Source organism: Phodopus roborovskii, unplaced genomic scaffold (genome assembly GCF_943737965.1).
Source record: "Phodopus roborovskii unplaced genomic scaffold, PHOROB, whole genome shotgun sequence".
Taxonomy (NCBI): Eukaryota; Metazoa; Chordata; class Mammalia; order Rodentia; family Cricetidae; genus Phodopus; species Phodopus roborovskii.
Window position 1 is genome coordinate 2,004,183 of NW_026126585.1, and position 24,594 is coordinate 2,028,776.

The 24,594-nt window shown below is 42.2% G+C and overlaps 1 protein-coding gene across 1 annotated transcript in view; it reads right to left on the bottom strand.

The window, feature by feature from the left end:
* Nucleotides 1–24,594, bottom strand: part of LOC127236383 (contactin-associated protein like 5-2-like) — an 87,341-nt gene that overhangs the window by 57,518 nt on the left and 5,229 nt on the right. Inside the window, exon 2 of the mRNA XM_051204008.1 lies at nucleotides 5,075–5,278. Coding sequence (XP_051059965.1) covers nucleotides 5,075–5,278 — 204 coding nt within the window. The remainder of the gene's footprint in view (nucleotides 1–5,074; nucleotides 5,279–24,594) is intronic.

A 24,594-nucleotide genomic window follows, 5' to 3' on the forward strand; every position in this document is an offset into this window, starting at 1 on the left:
AAGCATAGCATGGGCTGGATGGGCAGCCAGTTCCAGGAATCTACCTGTTTCTGCCTCCCTGCTCCTGGGGACACAGGTTTGTGCTCCACAGTCTTTGTGGACTCTGGAGACCACACTCAGCTCCTCATTCTTAAGCAGCAAACCCTTTGCCAAAGACTTATCTCTCCAGCCCTGTCAAATTTCTTCTTCTGGGTTTCTCTGTAGCTTTGGAACCGGTTCCATACTAGAACTCACAGAGATCCTCCTGCCTCTGCCTCCCAGTGCAAGAATTAAAGGCGTGTGCCACCAACTCCCAGCTCAAATTTCTTATATAGGTAATATTCTTTATATTGTTTTGGTATTTTTAAAGGTGTGTGTGTGTGTGTGTGTGTGTGTGTGTGCGTGTGTCAGAGAGAGAGAGCGAGAGAGAGAGAGAGAGAGAGAGAGAGAGAGAGAGAGAGAGAGAGAGAGAGAGAGAGATTGCTTCTCCTAGAGCTAGAGTTATAAGTAGCTCTAAGCTGCCTGATCTTTGGAACCAAACTCCAGTCCTCTGCAAGAGCGGAAAGTGCTCTTAAGCACTGGACAATCTCTCCAAATCCCAAATCCCTCCATTTTTGTTTTGTTCTTGTTGGTTTTTTTTTTCTGTTTGTTTGTTTGTTTTTTAAAGAAATTGGTTTCAAAGAAGCTGTGTGACTTTCACAAGGACACAGAGAACTGGTCACCACTCAGCTCTGTCTGACCCACAGCTAATACTCTCTCCATTCTTCCTGCTGGCGAAGAAGGCTATCCCACCCCCCACCCCCCGCCCCGTCATCTCTGTGTTCTCATTATCTGCATTCAATCCTACTAGTCTGTTGTTTATGAGCACTAATTCAGACTAGGAGTGGAGAAGTTAAGAAAAGCAACTGGATGAATTGGAGAGCAGAGAGCTGAGCTGAAGGAAAACAAAGGTAGAAGGACATTATATAGAACGCCAAGGCAAAATATCACCCCATGGGTTAGCAGGACTCACAAAGTGGTCTCCGAAGCATGCAAGTGAGAATACTAAAGCCAAGGGAGGTGATTCCAACTGCCTTCTCCCCACCCCACTCCTGCTGCTTTCTCAAAGAGACAGGCCAAATCTCTGGGTGTCACTAAAACAATGCAATACAAATCTGTTTTAGGAAATCCAGTATGGGTTTCTCCATCCTTGGTTCTAACTGGTGTCCACCTTCTGTGACTGTGCCGCCATAGAAAGGTGTTAGATGATGAGTTTATGTGACAGGGTTTAGCTGGTGCATGGGTGCTACATTGTAATAAATGTTACAAAGCTTGAAGATAAAGTGATTGACCAACACAACTTTTTGACCAATGGCATTAATCTCATTGCTTAATTGCTGGTGGGTGATAATTAAAGTTACTGCCAATTTTGCAGGATCCAGAATCACCTAGTAGACAAATCTCTGGGTGTGTCTGTGAGGAAGTTTCTAGACTGGGTTGAGGAAGAAAGACCCATCTTCATTGTCGGCATCAGCTTTTCACTGCTGGACACCAGGAGTGAATAGTGAGGAGAAAGTGAGCTAGAACAACATTCATCTCTCTCTGCTTCCTGACTGCAGATGCCAGGGGACCAGCGATCATCAACTCTTAACCTGCCATGATGGATGGTACACTTGAGTTGTAAGATGAAATAAATCCTTTCCTGCCTGAGGTGCTTTGGTTGGGTGTTTGGCAGAGCAACATATGCTTATTTCACAAGTTGCAGAATTTATGAAGAATCTATCATACCCATTCACACTGTCTAAAACACCAGTCCTCCTATTTCACAATCAATGCCACAGAACTTGAGATCACCTTGGATAATCATCTTTGCAGCTTTACATATAAATGTTGGCACCTGGCGTTTAGTACTTTACTGTTTGATGGAGACGTATAGCATCTTAGTGATTTGTGTCAGGACACTAGGTAAGATCTGAGATCTGAAGAGCTTTCAGATCCATATTCTCAAGGTGTGCAGTCATGGGAATTTACATGATTGACAGTCATCACAGGATGGGTTAAAAATAACATATAGGAACATTGGAGATGTAGCTCAATTATTAGAGCTCTGGCCTAGCATCCATGATGTCCCAGCTTCTAACCCCAGTACTGTATAAACTTGGCATGTGGTGTATGCCTGTAATCTCAGCAGCCCAACGCTGGATGCAGGAGGACCTGAAGTCCCATGTCATTCTCAGCTCCATAAAAGTGTAAAGTCAGCATGGGATGCATGAGACTCTGCCTCCCAACAAAACAAAGCAAAATTAATTGTTGAAAATTCAAAGGAGCTATAAAGTAAATGGTCACCAGTTTCTTTAGAGTTGGAGAAACTTACTATTGTCTTGAGAAACTGCCATGGTTCTAGCCTTTGAACCCTGGACCTGGCCCTCAAAGAACACTCAAGCCTGCTAGTGTTCTATGACAGGCCTTTCACTGTCCTGCATCTGTATGTGCTGGAATCACGCAGCACTCTGCTGCAGTTCAAAACCATTGGAGTCCTGTAAGGATGAGTAAACTGCCTGCGTGCTCTGTGATGTCCCCTTCAGTATTGAACAACAGTTCTCCAGTCACACAGGTCTTTCACCCTTTGATTCTCCCCCTGCCTATTATACCTTTGCCTTTCTACAGAGGGCAGATTGCCATGGGCATTTGAAGTTTGTGAATCCTGGGAGGGGAGTCACCCAACCCCCATTGCCCATGGATTGAAGAGGGAAATCTCATGCCCAGTTAGTAATCCTAGAAGTTTGTATTCTACCCTTGGAAAGTAGGACAAGCACAACTGCCTAGTGAAATTTCACCACAGGACCAATCCGGTCTTCAAAGGACATAGCACAGATAACTAGATACTTGAACAACAGTGTGCTGTGAATGTCTCCAGTTTACCTTTCTTATTTATTGTTATTATTTATTCGTGTGTGTGTGTGTGTGTGTGTGTGTGTATCTGTGTGCGTCTTGTGTTTTTCTTCAATTACTCTCCATGATGTTGTTTTGGAATTTTTGTCTGTTCATTTGATGCAAGAATTCCCACGGGGTGAGAATTCTCCAAGGCTAGGCAGATGGCTGGTGAACCTTAGGGACCCATGTGTCTCTGCCTCCCAAGTACGGGGGTTAGGAGCATTACAAGCATGCACTACCAAGTATGGTTTTTCATGTGGGTTGCAGAGGTTGACCTCAGGTCCCTATGCTTGTATGACAAGAAAATTAGCAGCAGAGTCTTCTCCCCAGCCCATGGTTTATATTTTGCCTTCTGTGTTAGACATCACTTTTATGAAATAATCTTGGAAATTTGTAGGTTCCTTCTTCTTCTCTTTCTTATATTTACCATGGAGGCCAGGAGGATGCTTGGAGTTGCCCCTGAGGAAGAAGCAGCTTAAACGCCTACATTGTTTACTGTTGGGAGTGAGGCTGCACTGTGGAGACTCTCACATTCTCCTGATGACCTAAACACAGCCTGCTCTGGTGTTACCTATGTACCCTGAGCTTGTTCCCAATGTTGAACTATATTCATCCTTCTTGCCTACTTGATAGTAAATATTAATAGCCATGCATTTCCTATCTTTATATTAATAAATATTAACTGGGATACAGGAAGGGAATCTTGGACAAAAGAAGCAGTGTGTGTAGGGCCCAGAAAGATTGCTCAGCAGGTTAAAGGCATGTGCCACTGAACCTGATGACATAGTTGGACGCTGGGGAGCTATGTGGAAAACAGAAAGATCCAACTCCTAATTGTCCTCCGACCTTTATACCTGTGCCATGGTGAACCACTACCACATACAAATAAATGAATGTCTTTAATTTACAAAGCCACTTTCTTTGCCCTCTGGCATACGTCTTTTCTATGAGGTTTCTCTAGATGAGAATTCCTTTGGTTTTCTTCTGTGCCCTAAGGAACTCAGCACCTACCTCCTGCGGCCTGCCTTGTCCTTCCTTTCTTCTGTAAGAAGTCATAAAGGAACTCGTCCCTTTTGTCCTGGGGTGCGAAGCTGGGTATAGTGGAGGTAGACCTACTGGCAATGGAGCAAGCCCAAGGAGGAGCTCACTCATAGGGGTAAGTGGCATCCTAGCATCCTGCTGCACAGAGGCAAAAGGTGCCCTTTGCTACCTCAGCTGCCATCCAGGTCCCAGGCTCATCCTTCCAGGGCCAGGTCATTTTAACACAGGAAAGCCCAGTGACTTAGTTTTTTCCCCTCACACATTTTACCTCCCTAAGATGAACAAAATGATTGCCTGTTTCTCTTGACATATTTTTTAATGTGCCTAGTTAGCTCAAATATGAGAAGCTCATTATAATGAGTACACGCTTAAACTTTTTTAAAGTTACTTAAGAGATTGAAAAAAAAAAGTCAGGTTAAGTATGCACATTAAAAGATATGTAAAAGTTCCATTGTAGCTTCCCTTATATAAAAATATTGTCTTTTATAAGTACTGTTCTATCCACATGAAGATGATATTTTTCAAAATAAGTGTTGTTCTAATTCAATAAAAACAAAGGAAATAGGTCACTTCGATAGTGGTCTGATGACTCCATTTAATGGGCTGAAAAATCTTGCCATATATGTTATAGTGACCTTGTGCAAACATTGGTAAATATCAGCACCCGTGGAACTAAACTTGAACCCCTAGTACCCATATCCCAAAGTAATACAATGATGATGATGATAATAGTAATAGTGATAAACAAAATAAAATTGTATATGACTGTGAGTGCCTACCCCAACGACAGAAATAGGTGGATCTTAATATCTTGCTAAACACTCAGCCTAACCTCAAACATAGGCTTTTGTGACATTAAAAGATCTTGTATCTAAACAATAGGTCAGAAAGAGGGGGTTATCTAGTGCCTTAGTCTGTCTCCTACATGTATGTGCATGTATATACATGTATATACACACATGTATAATTATGTGCACATAACACATACACACACACATACACACACACACACACACACCAAAATAAGTGAGCTATGTGTTCAGTGAACGACTGCCCCAAAACACAAGTTAGGGGTAATAGAGTTCTGGCCTCAACAGTTATAAGTACATATGCATGCAAGAAAGATATCACCACACCCTACCTAGGTTCAAGTACAGGGCTAGTCTGCCCTTCTGTAGCTCCAGGGTGATATGGTCTCCACGTTGACCTTCTCCATGGAACAGAACCCCATCTCCTTGCATGCTCTTGAACTTCAGGGAGATAACATCCTTGAGGGTACTCATCATCTTCTGATTGAACCTGTACAAAAGCGAGCTCCTGCCATCAAAGTCAGCAACATCAGATTCTGGGAGCAGAGAGAAGAGACAAAGAAATATCAATATGTTTCCTCAAGTTACTCTTGCTTTTCATCTTTAGTTCTGCTCAGGTGATGGGAATGTTCCTGAACTCTTAAGAGAGCTCTCTTACAAGGAGGCACATGGAGCAGAACCAACTTAAGTAGAATACAAGGAACCGTTCATTTGTAGGCAGTGCACCCACACCAGACAGGAAAAACTTGCATTAGTAATCATTGGACAAAACAAGAGATGAACAGCAACATGTCATGGAAAGGTGTTGACACATAACTCTCTCCAATGAGGAATTGCACAAGAGAGGCTCGAGATCATGATTGGTCCTCAGACAGGAGGGATATCATTCAACAGAGATATAATGGAGCCTTAGAAGGTAGAGTGGTTTGCTTAAATGCCCTGAGAGTTTCTTCATTAATAGGAAGAATAAGAAGAGGACAGGGTGAGTGAGAGAAATATATAGTTGTTATGCAAAGGATGCTGAAAAAAGCCAGAAGAACCTCCTCAGAGAGGAACGCTTAGAGCTCTCATGAAGAAATCTCTCTGAGGTATCTGGCACCCATCCTTGGATCAAATGAAAGGACCAATATTTTATAACATTTAGAGGTGGCAGACAAATTGCTTATTAAATCCTCTACCTCAGTGAGAGCTGAAGGGAGCTATGGTGTGGTATGGTTAAATGCCCAGGATAAAGGTGCAAGCCCATGGTCTACTGTGATGTGCCAGCCTATGTTTAAGGAAACAGGATAACAATGCCACAGGCATCTGCATTAGGATTTGGGGCCAGTGCCTGGTTTATAACAACCTCTCATGGTTTACCCTTCTTTCTAATTTGCTTCTAACATCTAGAGCCACTTGATCTCTTCATCCCAAGCTCTGGGCTGGAATTGGAAAAGAGACCACCTTTATTATGATAACGCTGGTTGCGTAATCCAATATTTTCAAGAACCTTGTGCTGAGAATTCTGAAGATTCCTTGGGGTTTAGTCAAGAAGAATAATGTATGGAGACTGGCAATTTGAACATATGGTATTATGGTATATATGCCTTGGTCTGGGTTGCTGTTTTAGGGTTCTGTGCAAAATATCCTGTCATTATTATTATGTTTGAAATTTATCCTTGTCTGAGATAGTCCTTTAGTTGAGATATAAACTTAAGGAATTGTATGTGATAACATGTAATCTCTCAATAATTACACACATTGTCTAATGTCAACTCAGAATAAGTATATCTTGTTTCTTAAATATATGAGACTGCTTTGTTGATCAGTATGGCCTGTTTCCTCTGCATACAGCATATTGAACTCATTATTACTTAAGAATAGAGATTAGCTCAGCCTCAGAGCCATGGCAACCAAGTAACCAATGCAATAGACAAGTAGCTAGGTCTATGGTCATAGAAATGGAGCTACTGATGCTGCCTAATGATAGAAGGGAGTGGAGGGTCACCAGACGCTCACCTGGAAGTCAAGCCATTATTCCTTCCTGCCCTCCCCAGCTTGTGAGGACTTGACCTTGTGAGATTTTAATATGTAGGGAGCAGAAGTTTAGGGAAGGGGATTCTTTGCAGTTTACATGAGGCTGTCATCTACACAGGGTTGTCCTCTTACTGGAAGCACCTTTAGTTAATCAATCACCTACCAATGCTCTGTAAGTATGAGTACTCAGTTTGTTTGTTTGTCAAATTAGGCTTTGGTAGGAAGCCTTTAAATCTTGTTTGTTTTTTTTTTGTTTTGTTTTGTTTTGTTTTGTTTTTCTCTCAATTTTCTTGAGATCAGCTTGGCCAAATCCCATGCAAGATATGTAGCATTTGGCATCATATGCCAGCCTCAGTTCATTTAGCATATTGTCACTCAGTCCTGTAAATATGAAAGCCAGAGGGAGAAAGTCAAGAAGTCATGATCTAAACAAATTTATGTAGTAGATGTGTATATAAAAACTGATGAGCCTGTCAAAATATGCAGTGAAGAAATTATTTGACCCTGTGGGGGGGGGAGAAAGAGAGAAAGAAAGAACATACATGGTCACATGTGTATGTATGTGCATGCATTTGTATATGCATGTGGACATCTTGGGTTAACACTGCATGTCTTCTTTAATCACATTCCACATTGTTTTTGTTCTTGTTATGGTTGACAATGAGATTCATAGAGTCAGGCTGTTAATTGAATTCACAACACTGCCAAGGAAGCCATTAATCTTCTCATCCTCATGCCTCCATCTCCTGAGTGATAGCATTATAAGAGTGTCCTATGAATTTGGGTGTTAGATAGTGCTGGGGTCAACTCCATTCCTTGTGCATGGTAAATACACTTTCTGCTCACTGAACTGCCTCCCTAACTCCCATCTTTCACTGAACTTGGTTCCCAGCATTTAAGCAGACTGGATGGCCAGTGAGCTCTAGGGATCCTCTTGCCTCTACCTCAAAGCTGAGATTACTGGCGTGTGCCACTGTCCCCAGCATTTCACATTTGTGCTGAATTCATGGTGCCATACTTGTGTGGCAAGCACATTGCCACTGGGGAATCTCTACCACACCTTGGAAGAATTATTGTTGGTTACTTTCATATCCTTTCACTATTTTTATTACAAAAAAAAATTTTTGCTGTAAAATGTTATTACTCTTATAATACAAAAAAATGTAAGGCAACTTTATTATAGCTTGGAAGGGATTCATGATATACCATCTTAGCAGGGTGAACAAAAGGTGACAGGATATCTGGACAGGATAGAATTATTCTTATTTGAAATCCAGAAGCCTCAAAAACTCAATTTTTCAGGATTTACCAAGCAATTAAAATTCTCAGATTGAGTATTCATAATGATAATAATTATTTTTCCTGTTCAAGGATATAGAATTACCCTTACTTAGTAAATAAAATGTTGAAATAAAATTAAGAATCATGATTTCCTGGAATTACCTAGGAACTAAAATTCCATAATTTATTTTTACATATCCAGGCTCTGACTCCTAACATATACAGGTCATGACCCTTCATTGTAGAAAGAAAAGCAAGATTTGGGGAGGTTTTCACAATCTTTTGGGTTCTTCAGAACCTTCCCATCATAAGCTAGTGCTACATATATGAGCATACTGTGCTCACTGAGCTTCTAGCTGAGCCACCAGAGCTCTTGACACTATTGTCCTATCTTGAGAGCTATAGCATGCCAGCTGGATCACCTCTTCAACTTTATGTTTTTAAGACTTAATTTCATACATAAGATGTATACATTAGAAACACATAAAACACGTCCTTTAGAAAAAGACCCTTCAGGGCTGGGAAGATGACTCAATGAGTAAAATGTTTGTTGTGTCTGAATAAGGACCTGACTGTCCAGATCCCCAGCATTCCTTTAAAACAGGTAGGAGGGCCTGTAATCCTAGAACTACAGAGACAAAGACAGGTGGATCCCTGGGGTTCACTGGCTAGCAATTCTAGCCAATAGGCAAGTTCAAGGTTCAATGATAGACCCATTCTCAAAAATAAGGTATGTATGGGGCTGGAAATATGTCTCAATGGTTAAGTGTGAACACTGCTCCTTCAGATCCCAGCACTCACATGAGATGATTAATGGTTGAATATGACTCTCCAGATCCTGGTCACCCGTTGTACATATGCCCTGCCTGCCCCCCAAAAATATACTGTGGTGATATCTTGCTTGTATAAATAAAGTCTGTCAGAAGATCAGAGAATGGAACTTGCCACTAGCTAACCATAGAGGTCTGGAGTTCTCTACTTACAGACAGGAAGTGAAGTGGCTGGGTGGAAACAGGAAGTGAGATGTCTGAGGACAGTCAGGAAGTGAGACTACAGGGCAGAGAGAGGATATAAGCAGGAAGAAACAGGAACTCTTTTGTCTACTAAGATGTTAAGGAGGTAAAGTGTGGCTGTGACTTGCTTCTTCTTCTCTCTAATCTCTCAGCATTTTCCTCCATATCTGACTCTGTTTTTTTTTATTATTATTATTTAGACCAATTAAGAACACCATCTACAATATACTCATAGTTAAAAGTAAAATAAAAATATTATGAAAATGAAGTGTTCAGAAAAGGAGGAAGATGCCTGATATGCACACCCATGTGAGCAGGAACACACAAGCATAAGCAATGTGTTGAAACAGTCCAGACAAGTTAGAAGAGAAGACTTGGGAGAGGCAGTTGTGATCATAATACATTGTAGACATTCATAAGATTATCAGAGAATGGATACACAAGGAAATAAACAAAGAGATGGATAATCCAATATTAATTGTGCTAATACAAGTCACTTGATAGCACATTAAAGATCTATACCATCTTACCAGACACTCTACTTGTTTTAAATCACCATGAAATAGATTATCAATTATGCCTGGGCTAAGTGGAAGAGCAATGAGTTCATGAACTGAAACTCTTTCACCAAATGCTGCTATTTTATTCTGGTGTCACGGTTTACTGTCCAATGTGTGCCTGGTTGAGCCCTACTGAGCCTTGTTTCCACTTTCTCCAGTGCTGTTGAAATGTACCACCTGGGCAGGTATGTGTATGGTGGATTTCTGCTCTCTTCTGATTGCTGTCCCTCTGACACCATTGAAGCTTTACTGCCTGGCAATGCACAGAACAAGTACATAGCACCCAACCAGTTTCAACAAAGACTAGGAAGGTCCAGATGTACAAGGCAGCATCAGTATGCTGGTCCTGAATAATGCACTTGAGGAGAGAAGGACCCAGCATTACAGGGAGACATGGGAGGACAAAGACCAGGCTACGGGCAGCACAAACACTGATTTCCAGCCTGCTTACTTTCTAAAGGCTATGGTCACACCTAACCAGTAACTGAAACTCAACATTTACTCACAGGTGTGTCGGTCCCACCTGCATGAGCAAATACAGCATTTCACCTCTACACTCCCACGGCATGGAGAACATTACTGCATTCGAGTGTCATTGCCCAACACTGTGGTAAGTCTCTCCCATATCATCCCATTGTATGTGCAGGGCTGAGTTCAGAGGGCACCTGACTCCAACCTTTTGTACCCTGGGATAAAGGATTGCACCGGAGACACAAGAAATAGTTTGTTAAGAAAGGGAAACCGGTCCTGAGGGAGAGAGTTGGCTAGTGAGCAGAGGGAAAGGCATGTGTTCAAAAGCCCCAGGCCAGGAGCTACATGACACACTTCATAGGATAATTGTACAGCACCTGTGTGCATTCTTTTGTGTAGCATATGCATACTCTACCCGTATGGCAGCCTGCTGAGGAAGAGACCCCAGTTCCCTTCTGCCTTTCACTCGTGTGTTAATCTTATGCTGCAATGTCCAGTCCCTATTCTCATTCCACAATCCTAAACTAGAAACTTGGGAATTACATGTAGTAGTGTCTGACACTGGTCCGGCCATGTTCTGTGTATGTTGTGGGGAAACAAGGATGGACGAGTGTGGTTTTGCTTTATGGAAGCCACAGAAGACTACTGGAAGAGGGCTGCCTGAGAGCTTGAGTAGGATAAACATGTGCTAACTGCTGTTAATTTTTAAAAAGCAGCACAAGAAGAAGACACCATGCAACATTGAGTTCAAGGAGAATGTTCTTTCATTAGGGGGAAGGGTTCATAAAAGAAGGGTAATGGGAACAGGGAAATTGGCCTCTGGGGACAAGAGCATTGGGAGAGGGAGATCATAGTGAATGTGCACAGGTGGTGCTCTTAGTGGCTGCAGCTGAGGATGTATCCTGTCAGAACCCCAAGGACAGACCAGTACAGATGCCTGAATACTAACACTAAACATAGACTTTCTTTCTTTGCAGATTCATGCATAGTGATGCACTTGTTTAAAAAACAAATATTTAACACACACATACATATGTACATGCACACACACACACACACACACACACACACACACACACACACACTTTTGTTATTGCTTTCCACTTCTCTCCACTTCATGCTCTCACATTGACGCATCATTGGCCACTACAACTCTTTGGCACCCGGAGTTCTACATTCTAGAAGTTCCCTTTCTCCAATAACTTCATGGTGTCCCATTCATCACTATCTGTCACAGCTGTGATGATTCACTTCCTCCTTCTTGAATGATGATTGATGGGATGAAATGCCAAAGACATGCATTAGTTCGAGGGTAACAGATCTGCATGTTGTTCACAGCATCTAAAGCAGTGGTTCCCAACTTGTGGGTCTCAAACCCTTTAAGGATTGCATATCAGACATCCTGCACATCAGATATTTACATTGTAATTCATAACAGTAGCAAAATTAGTTATGATTCAGCAATGAAATAATGTGATGGTTGGGGTTCACAATAACATGAACCATATTAAAGGGTCGCAGAGTTAGGAAGAACTAACTAAGAAAGAAACTAACAAAGAAACCTGAGCATCTTGTGGAGGAGAAACAAGCATTTCCTTCAGGCTCTGCAGCTTATTACCTGGGGATTACAGGCAGCTCTGGACTTTCACAAGTTACACTTCTATAGATTATTTGTTGAGGCATATGGAAGCCTAGACTACAAAGTCACTGTGAGAATTTTAGAATTATAGACAGATACATGTGAAAACACATTCAGTATCATCTGATCTCAATATTAATTCCAATTTAGATTTCCAGTGGAAAAGAATGTGTAAGAGAGATGAAGATGGTATGGACAGGTGGTAATAAATTCTTAGGGATTTGGAGTGGGGAAGTCATCATAACTTTTCAAAATTCTGATAGTAAGTATGAGTATTCAGCTGTAGTTGGGACATCTGTGTCAACCTGCTCCCCAACTCCCCTGGCTCAGGGGACATCACAGGAGGAAGTGGGAAGAATGAATGAACTGAAGAATGTGTGACCTGGACTCAGAAGATTATACTGCTTTAAACACATAAGGAGTGAGATACTATTTTTCACCCTAGAAGAAGTGTCAGAGTGAAGAAGTAAACAACTCTTAAGTCTCAGGAAGTTTCCTGAAACATATAAGATTAATAAAGCCCTCTTCAAGGTTGTATAAGCCATAGTGACTGAGGGGAGAGGAGATTTTCTGATCTGTCCAGCAGTTTCCAAATTGGGCAGGAAGCTCCAGTGATGTAGCTTGGTGATTTGTCACCTATTGTCATTTGTAGTGATGCAAAAACAAAATTGTGATGAGTCATCCTCACTCCTGTAATTAAGTCTTCACTCATACTCCATAAGTAATCCCAATAAACTCATGGGTTTTCCAAACTGGGATTTGGTAAATCTGTTTTTGGACTGTTTTCAAAGCACTGTATGAAATGAATTTATAGTTGCATCTCCCTAGAAAAAGTCACACAACAAATAGTGACTCAAGGCAATACCTGTGGATCATGGTGATATGATTATTTGCTGAATTGTCATATTAACTGCCCACCATTAAGTGCTAGGTGTTCATTCACCCTGAAAATACTTATTCTGAACAGAAAAATGGTTGCCAACTTGTCATGACCCCTTTGGCAATTCTCTGTCTCCAAAAATATTTACATCATAATTCATAATCGTAGCAAAATTATAGTTATACAGTAGCAACAGAATAGTTTTATGGCTGGGGGTGAGCACAGCATGAGGAACTGTATTAAAGGGTCACAGCATTAGGAAAATTGAGAACCACTGCTCTAGAGGCTTATGTTTGCCACTTGACCTGTAGTGACTGCAGTGTCCCTTATATTTGCTGACTCTCACAGCAATAAGATGTTCCCTTCATTGAGCACAGACTCAGACTATCAAAGAACAGCTAAGACAGTGCAAGCTTTTCACCTACCACCGCCAACATTTATCAACAGAAACATTTTGCTCTTCCAAGAGAACTCAGGCAAACACCCTGGACATTTGCAATATTAATTAAGTTGCACATGGATTGCTACAGCCATTTCACAGATGGAGAAGCAGAAGGTCAAGAGAAGTTTTGAAGAAGAATTAAGTGCAGTCCCTGAATACATAATCCCTTCTCCAGACACCAGAGAGAAACTCAGAATCCCCAAAGCCATTTGGATAAGCAAGTTTAAAATGTAATAATGGCTCATAATTTGACTGTCTCTGCCAAAACAAAAGAGATACAACATACTCTAGATTTTCATCATTAGTATTATTATACCACTGTTCTGATTGCCTTGTTTGGACTTTAGTTTGTAGATAGTGTCCAGTTGTGCACATTAAAATCTTTACTTGTATTGTATAAATATCTTAGCAGATTCTTTGTAAAATAAGATAATGAAAGAAAAAATTACAGCATGCCTTAAGATGCATCCAGATTACAAATGAGCTCTTATTTTGAACACTTATTGTTGTGTGAGTATGATTTGCAAAGTGTGTGTGTGTGTGTGTGTGTGTGTGTGTGTGTGTGTGTGTGTGTACATATACATTTCTGTGCTGTTGTGTGTATGTGGATGTCAGAAAACAACTTTCAGGAGTCACTTTTCTCCTTCCACCTTTTTTGAGTCAGGGTCTTTTATATAGTTTCTGTACCTAAGATGTGTACTCCAAGCTATGTGGCTTATTCTCCTTCCACCTTTTTTGAGTCAGGGTCTTTTATATAGTTTCTGTACCTAAGATGTGTACTCCAAGCTATGTGGCTTATGAGCTTTCAAGTAGTTCTCTCTGTTCCCAATTTTGTTATAGGATTGCTGGCATTTCCAGATGTATGTTCCCACTTTTGGCTTTTTACATGGGATCAAACTCAAGTCATCAGGCTCTCATAGCCAACACTTATAGCTACCAATCCATCTCTCCAGTACCACATTACTGCTTATTAAGAACACCAGAATAGTAATAGACAGAACTAAATATACCTTCCACGTTCTCTCGAAACTTTGCAATGGCTTATGTAAATGTTGTGCCCTGGGTTAGATAAACTATCCCTGGGTGATTTAAAATGGTAGTAGCACATGTTTTACTCCATTTAGTGGATTTACAGTCCTGTGTGACCTAGACATTTCTTCCTTTGGAAAATGGGAACTTACCGACTCAGACGTCCATGTACCTGCTCAAAAGCATACACAAGGCAATGAGTTGTTTGACACTGAAGACAAGGATTGCCTCATTAAACAATGGGGGTGTTTTAAGTATTGCATCACTTGTAAAGAACTTTGTGCAGATTGAATAAAACATACACTGCAAAGTGGGCAAAAGATTAAGTGGCTATTAGCCATTAGGAAAATGATAAGCAAGCCATAACCCATAGACCCAGAGAGGCTAGGTAAAGTAGAGGGTACAAGGAGGAATGCATGAATCTCCCCGGGAAGGGAAAATAGAAGAAATTGTTGTGGGTAGGCTGGGGGCAGGTGGGGACAGGAGTAGGAGGGAATGGGTAAGGAGAGGACATGGGATGGAGGAAGAGAATTCTAGGAGAGACATCTGGAATTTGGGGACATATTGGGAACTGTGTGAAAACCTGGTACAGCAGAAATTTCCTGAAAACCACGAGGGTGGTCTTAGTGAGGACACCCAGTAATAGGGGTATGGAGTCTGAACTGGCCATGTTTTGTGCCTGGGAAAGGTTCCCAATGGCAGAACATGGGTACATTCATTGAGTTGTTGGCCAAGAGGGTCCCATATAGATCCCTGAACAACACAGGCTGTTGCTAGGACAGAGGGTTGCTTCCTGCAACAATGGAGACAACAAGTCTCCATTGTTGAGGCCAACATCTACATGGTTCATTCAACAGGGAGAAGTACAGCCAACGCCTGCATGGAGCTTCCGCTTCTATGCTGTAGTCTCTTTGGTGCAAGAAGGTACTCAAGGGGCTATCCAAAGAAAAACACGGACACCAATCCAGCAATGAAACCAATGACCTACACAGTCTCTCCCGCCTAGAAGATGTGTTGCAGCAATTGTAGTACAGAACTTGTGGGCCAGCTGATGTCTGATTTGACTTGAGTCCGACCCCATGAGAGGAAACTCATGCCCTACACTGAATATATATCTAGGAACTGGATACTAGATAGCCCAGAGACCTGGGGTAGAAGCAAACATTACTGGTCTAAAAGACAAAAATTCAATGAAATGATCCCTAGTGATATTCTGTTATACATAGCTTGGTGCGTTGTCCAGTCATTGTCAGAGAGGCTTTCTCTGGAAGCAGATGGGAAGGGTTGCAGACACCCACAGCCAAACATTATATGGAGAGTCTGAATTGGAGGTCTCCATCAGGTCCCTGCCCTCAGAGTTTTGGGGTGTCAGAGTCACAGGAGATGGAGGACACCAAGAGAACATGGCCCATTGAAACAACTAAGCAGGGTTCATATGGGTTCACAAGACTAAAATAGTAAGCAAGGAGCCTTCATGGGTCTGGACCACATGCTCTGCATATATGATGTCTGTTGGCCTGCTGCTTTACAAAGACTCTTGGCTGCGCCAGCTGGTGTGTCTTTGGTATGCCTGTTCTCTCTCTGGAATCTTTTCCTCGTGTTGAGTTGCATGGTTCAATTTGAGTATGAGGGATTTTTCTCTAGCTCCTTGTATTTTGTTTTTGTCATTTTTGGTTGTTGTCTCGTGGAGACCTGTTCTACTCTGAAGGGAGACAGAGGGGGACAGTGGACCTTGGGAGAATGGATGTGGATGGGGCTGGGAGGAGTGGAGGGAGAGAAAGCTGTGGTTGGGATGTATTGTATGAAAGCAGTATCTATTTTCAATGAATAACAAAAAGAAAAGATGTGGAATGAAAGAGGACTAATCAAAGGAAAATGGAGATCAGGTAAAATAGTCCAGAAAGTAAAATGCTCCTATGCAAGCCTAACAGTCAAGTTCAATCCCTTCAACACAGAGGACAATAGAAGGAACAGACTAAACAAAGTTGTTCTCTGACCTCTGCATGTGCACCACAGAGTATTATGCACATCCCAAAGTATGCATCGCACATGCATGTGTACAAACACACACAAACACACACACACACACACACACACACACACACACACACACACACACACACTTTTAAAATTGAGTTTCTTTTCCTTACATGTTAATGAGAACTTGCCTGGCTCCTAGTTTTCTGCATTGTTTCCTGCATACAAAGGCCAAGGTAATCCAGAGCAGTGGCTTTTCATGAGCGAGGCTGAGCAAAAACACTCATGCTTGGAAATCTTAGGGGTAGATTTGGCTATAGGCATGGATTCAAGGCTGAAGATCGCCCACATTAATATCTATGTTTTCACACCCCCAAAACAAATAATTGGATTGGAGACAGATGGAGTGCTGGACGGAGAGACAGTTTATGAGCACTTTGTAAAGTGGGAGTTGGCCAGAAAGTCAGAGGTCTGATGGCAATGGATCATGAATGTTGTGACACTGTGTGTTATTTACAAAGGACCACTTTCTCCCGAATCCATGCACCACACATGATCAGTCCCTTTGTAGAACATTTGCTGGTGGGGATGAACCTTTTAATCACCCATATATCTATCTCGATACCTTCCTTCAGTTCTATTCTCCGGATGCCTACTAGGACCCTACTAGGGATATTCTTTCTAGTTTATTTGTATGATCTCATGTATTCTTGGTTTACACTTGATTTTTCTTTTTGTTTCTTGGTTTATGTGTGCATGCATGCATGTGTGTGTGCATGGATGTGTGTAGAGACTGGGAGGTCACATAGGCATGTGCAAGTATGTGCACATGAAGCCTATAGGTTGATGTCTAGCAACTTCCCTCATTGTTCCCATTTTATTCATTGAGGCAGTCTCTCACTTGAACCCAGAGCTCACTGACAGATCATCTAGCTTATTGGATTGCTCAAGGCATTCCTCTGTTTCTACTTCCCAAGTGCTGGGATTACAAGTGACATTATACACCTACCTGCTATCCATGTGGATGCCTGGGGTCTGAAACGAGGTGTTCACACTAGTGCACACATGCTTTTCACATGGAGCAATCTTCCCAGCTCCGTTGCTTATCCTCTGTTAAGCCTTTTCAGCATAGTGTGCCCACATTCTGGATGTGCAGCATGGGTGGAAAATAACAACCTTGACAAAGCTCTCAGCTGGATAGCACAAACACAGCTTTCTGTCCAGGAGAAACAGATCAGTTCTCTATGCTGGGGAAACCAGAGTAGAACTGCTCCACCTTCTCCAAGGTGAGGTAGAGTGTCATGGGTATAGCAGACCAGGAGAAGTGCTTGGGGGGATCAAGGGTATTGCCAGTAGAGAGATGCCAGCAACAATGAACACACAGGGTCAGATTTGGGTCTGTAAGGAACAACTGGGTCTATCCACATCCTCATAAGACAGCAGCATTCTATGACAGGGACACAGGTCCAAAGTACAAGATCTAGGACCTCATTGCAGAAACTCTGGGCATGTGTAAGAAATAAAATCTGCTGGCTCATTTTCAAAAGGAAAGAACATTGAGGCGACTTGTATTCAGGTTCAGAGAGACATCAACTACTGGGAGACCCTACGCTAGCAACATTACCCAAACTCTGTTGGCCTGACTACCTTAGCTATCCAAACTGGAAGTTTAAAGTAGAATATTATGAACAGCCAAGCTTGCCTAGCAGCCAGCATACATGACAAAGTCACCTGCCTGATAAGCTCTGGGAAAATGGGTTATAAAACATAGAAATGAACTCATGTATGGTATTTCTTGAAGTGTCAGAGGAAAAAGAAGAGACATCATGTGAGATTGTACACGCCTGATTGTTTAGCCAATGATAGTGGAAGGGCGGGGGGGGGGGAAGGAAGGGGAGGTCTGGGTTCTGTTTCTGAAACCTGTTTTCTGTTCTCAGTCACCTTGCCTGTCATTCTGGGCTGGCAGTTTCATACAGTAAGAAGATAATCTGTTCTGTTTCCCCGCCCCCGCCCACCCCTTCCCCCCACAGTCTCCAGTTCTTTTGTGAAGTGAGGGTCGACAGTTCTCACAGCATGAACCTCCAGCAGGTGCACTAAGGAGTCCCTTAGAAGACTTTGGTGATGCCGGAGTTCCCAGGACCCTTTGGGTCCCTTTGCTGGTTTCCAGCTGCATGCACCAGGCTATCTGGTACACCGCTTCTGAGAGTTCCCGATTTCACCTACAATGTCAGTGACCCGGAACACAACTGGTGTGACTAGTCTTTCTCTGTGTCTCATATTTGTTTGTCCACGCCTCATTATTATACACTTTCTTGGATACAATCTCTAGTTTGTTTCAGTGATGATTCACCAGCAGGTAATCCCCAGACAATGATGGATAGGCCAATCATGGTCCTGAGAATCGCCCAGTAAGGGTAGGAGGTACATTTTCCCAGTCTGGCCTTCCAGGTCAAAGCAAATCCTGCCCAGCCATCCTCTTTCCCTGAGGAATTCAGAATGCCAATGAGGGCTGATGCCTCCTTGGCCCCATAGTTGCTGACCCAGATGCCAAGCTTATTTTCTGAGAAGGACAGAGTTCTCCGGGCAAATTCTGGGATGTTTGATGGGTTTTGGAAGCCTGTCAACAAACCAGGTTTAAAAGAGGCTTTTCTGACTACAACAGCCCAAGCTTGAATTCCCAAGTGGGCTGAAGCACAGGGCCCGTGAGGATATGGGTGTAGGAGCTTTGTGTTTCAGAGACAGAAAGCTGAAGGTCAAAGCTGACAGGAGAAAATACTGACCCAGCCTGAGACATTAAGTCCCACTTGAACTCCTCAGCAACTCAGAATAAACAATATTTCCAATACAAATACATTCTGAAGCTCTTCTCGTGATACATTTTATGAAAATAAATGTTATATTCAGATCGTATGCATGCACTAAGACCTCAGGGCTTTGGCTTGTAATCCACAAACCACAAAGGTTTCCACAGTCAGCTTGAATTTTCACCCATCTCCCACACACTCTGGGATGTTTCCAAGCTTTATCAGCAACTTCAATGACCTCAGATAAACCCTCAGTACAATAGAAACTTCTAGAATAAACTGTCAGAGCTTGACAATAGCTCTTCGAATAGAACTTCAGGAATTCCTGTGTTTGATGAGCAGGTGAAATAAATAGGAAAAGGATCAAGGCAACTTACAAGCAAAAGTTAAAGCAAATAAAAGACAAAATTCTGGATTCCAGACCTAACCCAAGCACATGTACTTTAGGGTTCATATAGCCATCTGTCCATCGGTCCATCCTTCCTTCCGTCCATCCATTCACTCACCTCTCTTCCCATTCATCTTCCCTCCATCCCTCGCTCCCTCCCTCTCTTCCTCCTTCCCTCCCTTCTTTTCTTCTTCTTTCTGGTTTACCTGAAACAGAGTCTCTAGTAGGCCAGTCTGCCTCAAACTTGCTGTGCAGCTGAGGGCATCCTTGAACTTCTGACTCCCTTGCTTCCACCTCCTGAGTACAAGGATTCCATGTGTGTGCCACCAAGCCTGGTTTATACCATCAAGGATATGAACAGTGGGATTTGCCAAACAGGTAGTCTATCAACTAGGTTCTGTCCTCTGCCACCAAGCTAGTTTCTTTTGGTGTGTGTGGGGGGGGGCGGTTCCTACGTATTTTGTTGCATGGATCTGAGAACATACTTAAAGTTTAGAGTGTAATTAGATTGTTCACAAATTACAAAGATCATATCAGAATTGTGTTAGAGAACTCCTGTAGTATTTTTTGTTTTCCCTTTGTTTACACCTGAGTTCACTGTAGGCACTGGGCATATCCACCCCTTCTGTGTATGGTCATGAGTGTCTGTACACAAGAGCAAAGGATATCCTGTGGTTTCTGGGAGCCATCTACACTGAAAGTAGAATAGCGTGCCCCAGGGAACTCTCTGCCTCTGTCTCACACAGTCTATGCTATCATACCCAGATTACTTCAGCTCAGTCTCTCTCTCTCTCCCTGCACATGGGTTCTGGGTACCCAACTTCTGTCCCCATGCTTGCATTGCAAGCACTTTACCACTAAACCAGTTCCATTTGGGGACGTATTTTGAATTCATTTTGGTCACTTCTCTCATAATGCAAAGATGATGAAGATGATGGGTCAAGCCATCTGGGGGATCACCCACAACACTGTGGACATAAAATGAATCACCCTGATGGAACAGCATGTAATGAAGAGGAACGTTGATGTGTTTTCTACAATTCGTTACTGCAACAGGCCTTGTGGGAGTGAAACAATAAGATGCAGATAACAAGGCAGGGACAAGGAGAATGGGGAGGACATTGTGGAGCAAACTAGAAGAGGAGATTTGAATGAAAGGAGCAATGTGGGCAGGCATGAGAGGTGAGAACTCATTTACGCAAGGACAGATTAACCAAAGGTTTCATTAAGGGGGCAATGTTTCATAAACAATTTTCACAAGTCACCAGAAGGAAAAGGGTGACTCTGGAAGTGGATGGCTGTAGGAGCAGCCCTATGAAAATGGCCTCCTGCAGTTTGTAGCTGTGTACTGGTTTACTCCATCCTCAGGGGTCTTCCCAGATCTAAGATGCATTTGCTCCAGTAAAGACATCCGTTTGATATTTAAACAGGAGCAGAAAGCTGCTCAATCTGCCTTTAGTGATAGTAGGTCTGGTGTTCTCAGTAATCGCCATGGGCCAGGGGAGACTTTGTGCTCAGTAAAGTTCTTGCTCTGAACATGTGAGCATCTTGACTGCAGCTCTACTCTCCCCTTTTCATCTAAAAAGCCAGGTGCAGGGCTGGGGATGGCTCAGTAAATAAGAGTATTTGCTTTACAGCAAAAGGTTCTTCTGAGTCTCCAGAAACCGCATTAAAAAAAAAAAAAAAAAAAAAAAAAAAAAAAAAGGAATGTAGCCATTTATTTGCATGCCTGTCATCACAGTGCTGTGGAGGTCAAAGATAAGAGGATCAGTAAGGACTACTGGCAGCCAGCCTAGTGCCAGGTTCAGTAAGAGACTTTGTCTCAAGGTAACAAGACAGCGATGGAACAGAATACTTGGTGTTCTTCACCAGACTCCACACTCACAAGGGAGCATGGACCCTGATACACATATACCACATAGATCTTTCTCTCTCTCTCCCTCTCTCTTCCTCTCTCTCTCTCTCTCTCTCTCACACACACACACACACACACACACACACACACACACACACACACATACACACACACCACATAGATACACATAACCAAACATACACTCAGAGCCACCCAAGCAGAAAAAGCTGATACTATAGCTACAGGTGATACTATGTAGCTTGTAATCTCAGAGCTCTAGAGGTGAAAACAGGAGGATCCTGGGATTTGCTGCCCACTTAGCCTAGTGAATTCCCAGCTCAGTGAAAGGACTGTCTCAATAAAAATAAAATGTCTACCCCTAGGTTCCACATAGACATACATACATATACATTACATCATACATACATATACATTAACACATACATATGCACACATGCACACATACATACACATAAATTAACATACACATATGCACACTTGATATGTGGTATATATTATATATGTGTATATAAATGGTATACACTGTTGATAGTATTCCCCTTTTTCAGCTTTACCTTCAAGGACTTGGGTTCCTTCAACAAAAACTGTTTGTTTTGTTTATTTGTTTATATATGTATATATGTTTGTGTGCATGAAAGGGCACTTAAATGCCCTGTCTGTGTGTGTGTGTGTGTGTGGAGACCAGAGAATAAAACCTTGGCTATTATTCCTGAGGTTCTATCCACCTTGGGATTTTGAGATGAGGTCTATCACTAGACTGTAACTCACCAAGAAGGCTAGTAGATAGGCTGGCTAGTATTCCCCAGAGATCTGTCTGACTCCACATGCCCATCCCACAGATTACAAGCATGGAGGAACCTGCTCACTGTCTTCCTAAACATGGGCGCTAGAAATGAAACTCATGTCCTCCTGTTTGCAAGGCAATACTTACAGACTGAGCTTTCTCCCTGTCTATGGGCATTCCACTGACAGCTTCCTGAAGCTTCTCACAGTTCACATTTGTACTGGGCAAGTGTTGCTTTCTGCACCTCCATAGCCCAAAGACAGGGGTGAAGGACAATGATAGGAGCCTTCAGATTCTCAGTCAATTAGAAACATCATAAAGAGGACATGGGATAAGGCAGAAACACTGTTTCTATGTAATATATACCTCTATTGCCTACATCTATATCCTCATTTTTTTTTTCAGTTATTTCTATGAGCAAGATAGGTGGAAGAACCTTTGCTCTGGTACACATGCACCCTCCCACACAGTAGCTTCTGGACCTCTGTTTTCTTAGCTCCTAAATGAGTTACAATGGTTACAAGATTGCCCAGCTCTTACTACTAAATATTATATTTCAAAGTGGAATCTGGTACCTCCAAGTCTCAGATCTTACCACTGTCAGGCTGCCCATACCTCCAAGGCTGTCCTGGCAGCTGTGACCCAGACCTTCTAGCATTCCCATGATAAGACTATACTGACCATTGGACCCCAACGATGAAATGTACAATTTTCATGACTTCTGCTACTTATGACAAATGACTCTGGATGACAAGAACAACAGCAAAGAAGGCAGCTGAAGCACAGGCGATAAGGGATTTATGTGGGGAAAGGAACATGACTTTGGCTCAGAGGGTGATGAATTTTGGATGATATCACTTGGCAGTAATTAACCAAATAGGAGCAAGGTCTTGTGTAGAGGGAGGAACCTGGGGGATGAAAAGAGGGTTGTAATTCTTAATGAGTCTGGGGAGCCTGGCAGATCATTATGCTTTATCAGAATTTATAAAGCTTTTTAAAATTAATTAGCTTCCCATACATAAAGAAATTCAAATAGAAGCCCCAGAGAAAATTCAGTGTAGCTTAAAGTCTCCAGATGGCTTGATGGAAGAGGTCAAAATCCTTTAGGACCAGGAATGTAAAAACCCAGCCACTTACTTCAAAAGTACTAGAAAGATGTGTCAGTGAATAGAAGGGGGAATGGGGAAAGTGTGACTTAAGTATCTGAGGAACAAAGATTATTGGAGGGAGAGACATATGCCAAACACCACTTGAAGGCATTAAAACAAGCACAATTATTGTCCCCATTTTTATAGCGGACTTAAGATTAACCAGGAGTTCATGCTAAAGTCAGATCACCCAGTAGCCATCTTTAGTGTTTTAAGCCTAGTCCATGTGTTGGATTTGGCCATGAAGGACCTTAGAAAGTTTTCAAGGAAATTGGGAAGATAGTTCAGTTGGTATAGTATTTGCCATACAAGCATGTGGATCTGAGTTCAATCCCCAGATCCTCTGTAAAACAAACAAACAAAACAATTATGGTGGTAATTACATTTCTGTAATCCTGGTACTGGAGAGGGAGAGCTAGGTGGATCTCTTGGGACTGGTGGACATGCAACCTAGACCAATTTCCCAACATTTATTTATTTACTGTGTGGGAGGGTTCAGGTGTAACATGGGAGGTGGATCTGTCTACCACCATGTAGGTACCAGCGGTCCAACTTAGGTCATCAGGCTTCATGGCAAGAGCCTTTACCCACTAACCCATTTTACTGGTCCTACTTGAAAATGCTTAAGATTCACAGTTATTTATGAAAATAGCAGTGCAAACTAACAAGGAATTAACTATAAAAACTAGTTACATAGAAATGGAATTTAAGAAAATGGGCTTAAGTTCTGGATCTTTATTACATAAACATCATAAAATTCTGGTGGTCAGAGTAGGTATGGTTATGTTGTTTTTCTTTTGAGACAGGGACTCTGGTCCATACTGGCTTCGAACTGGCTATGTAGCTGAGGTTGACCTTGAACTTCTTCCTGGGCTTCCTGAGTAAGTGCTAGAGACAGGTAAGCACAGTGCCAGTTCCATATGGTGTTGGCACTTGAGGCTGCACTATGTGCATGCTAGGCCAGCATTCTTCTAATGGATCTCTGCTCTGTGCTCCGGGGACTTATTTAAAAACCAATGGAAACAAGTGATTCTTATGCAGAATTAGTTGTGAAGTTGCAGGTGAGGGACACAGGAGTAGAGATGTGTGAATGTAGGAGCTGTTGCTCCTGGCAACAATTCAACTTTGTCCCCAGAGCCACTTAACGGCTTGTGTTCAGAAATTGTAGGTTACTGTTTTTGACTTTGGGAGTGAAAAACTACCCTGGGTGTCAGAAGATTGATTATGATCTTTTTCTTCCAAGAAAATGCTTTCTGCTGCATGACTGAACACTTCCAGACATAAATGCAGGGCCACGAGGGAAGAGGAGAGCCAGCTTTGCTGAGACCCCAACTTGCCTAAGCAGCTATGGGTTCATTACATTAGAGATGCTGTCCCCTAGGTATTCAATTACTACTGAGTAAAATTGGTCTTATCTGTGCATAGTACTAGAGATCTAAGAACATCACTTTCTTGGCTGAATGGAACTCATAACGTGGTAGGTGATACTGCTAATTCTCAATGAAACATACCTATGTTATTAAACAAAGTCATTTGAAATAGAT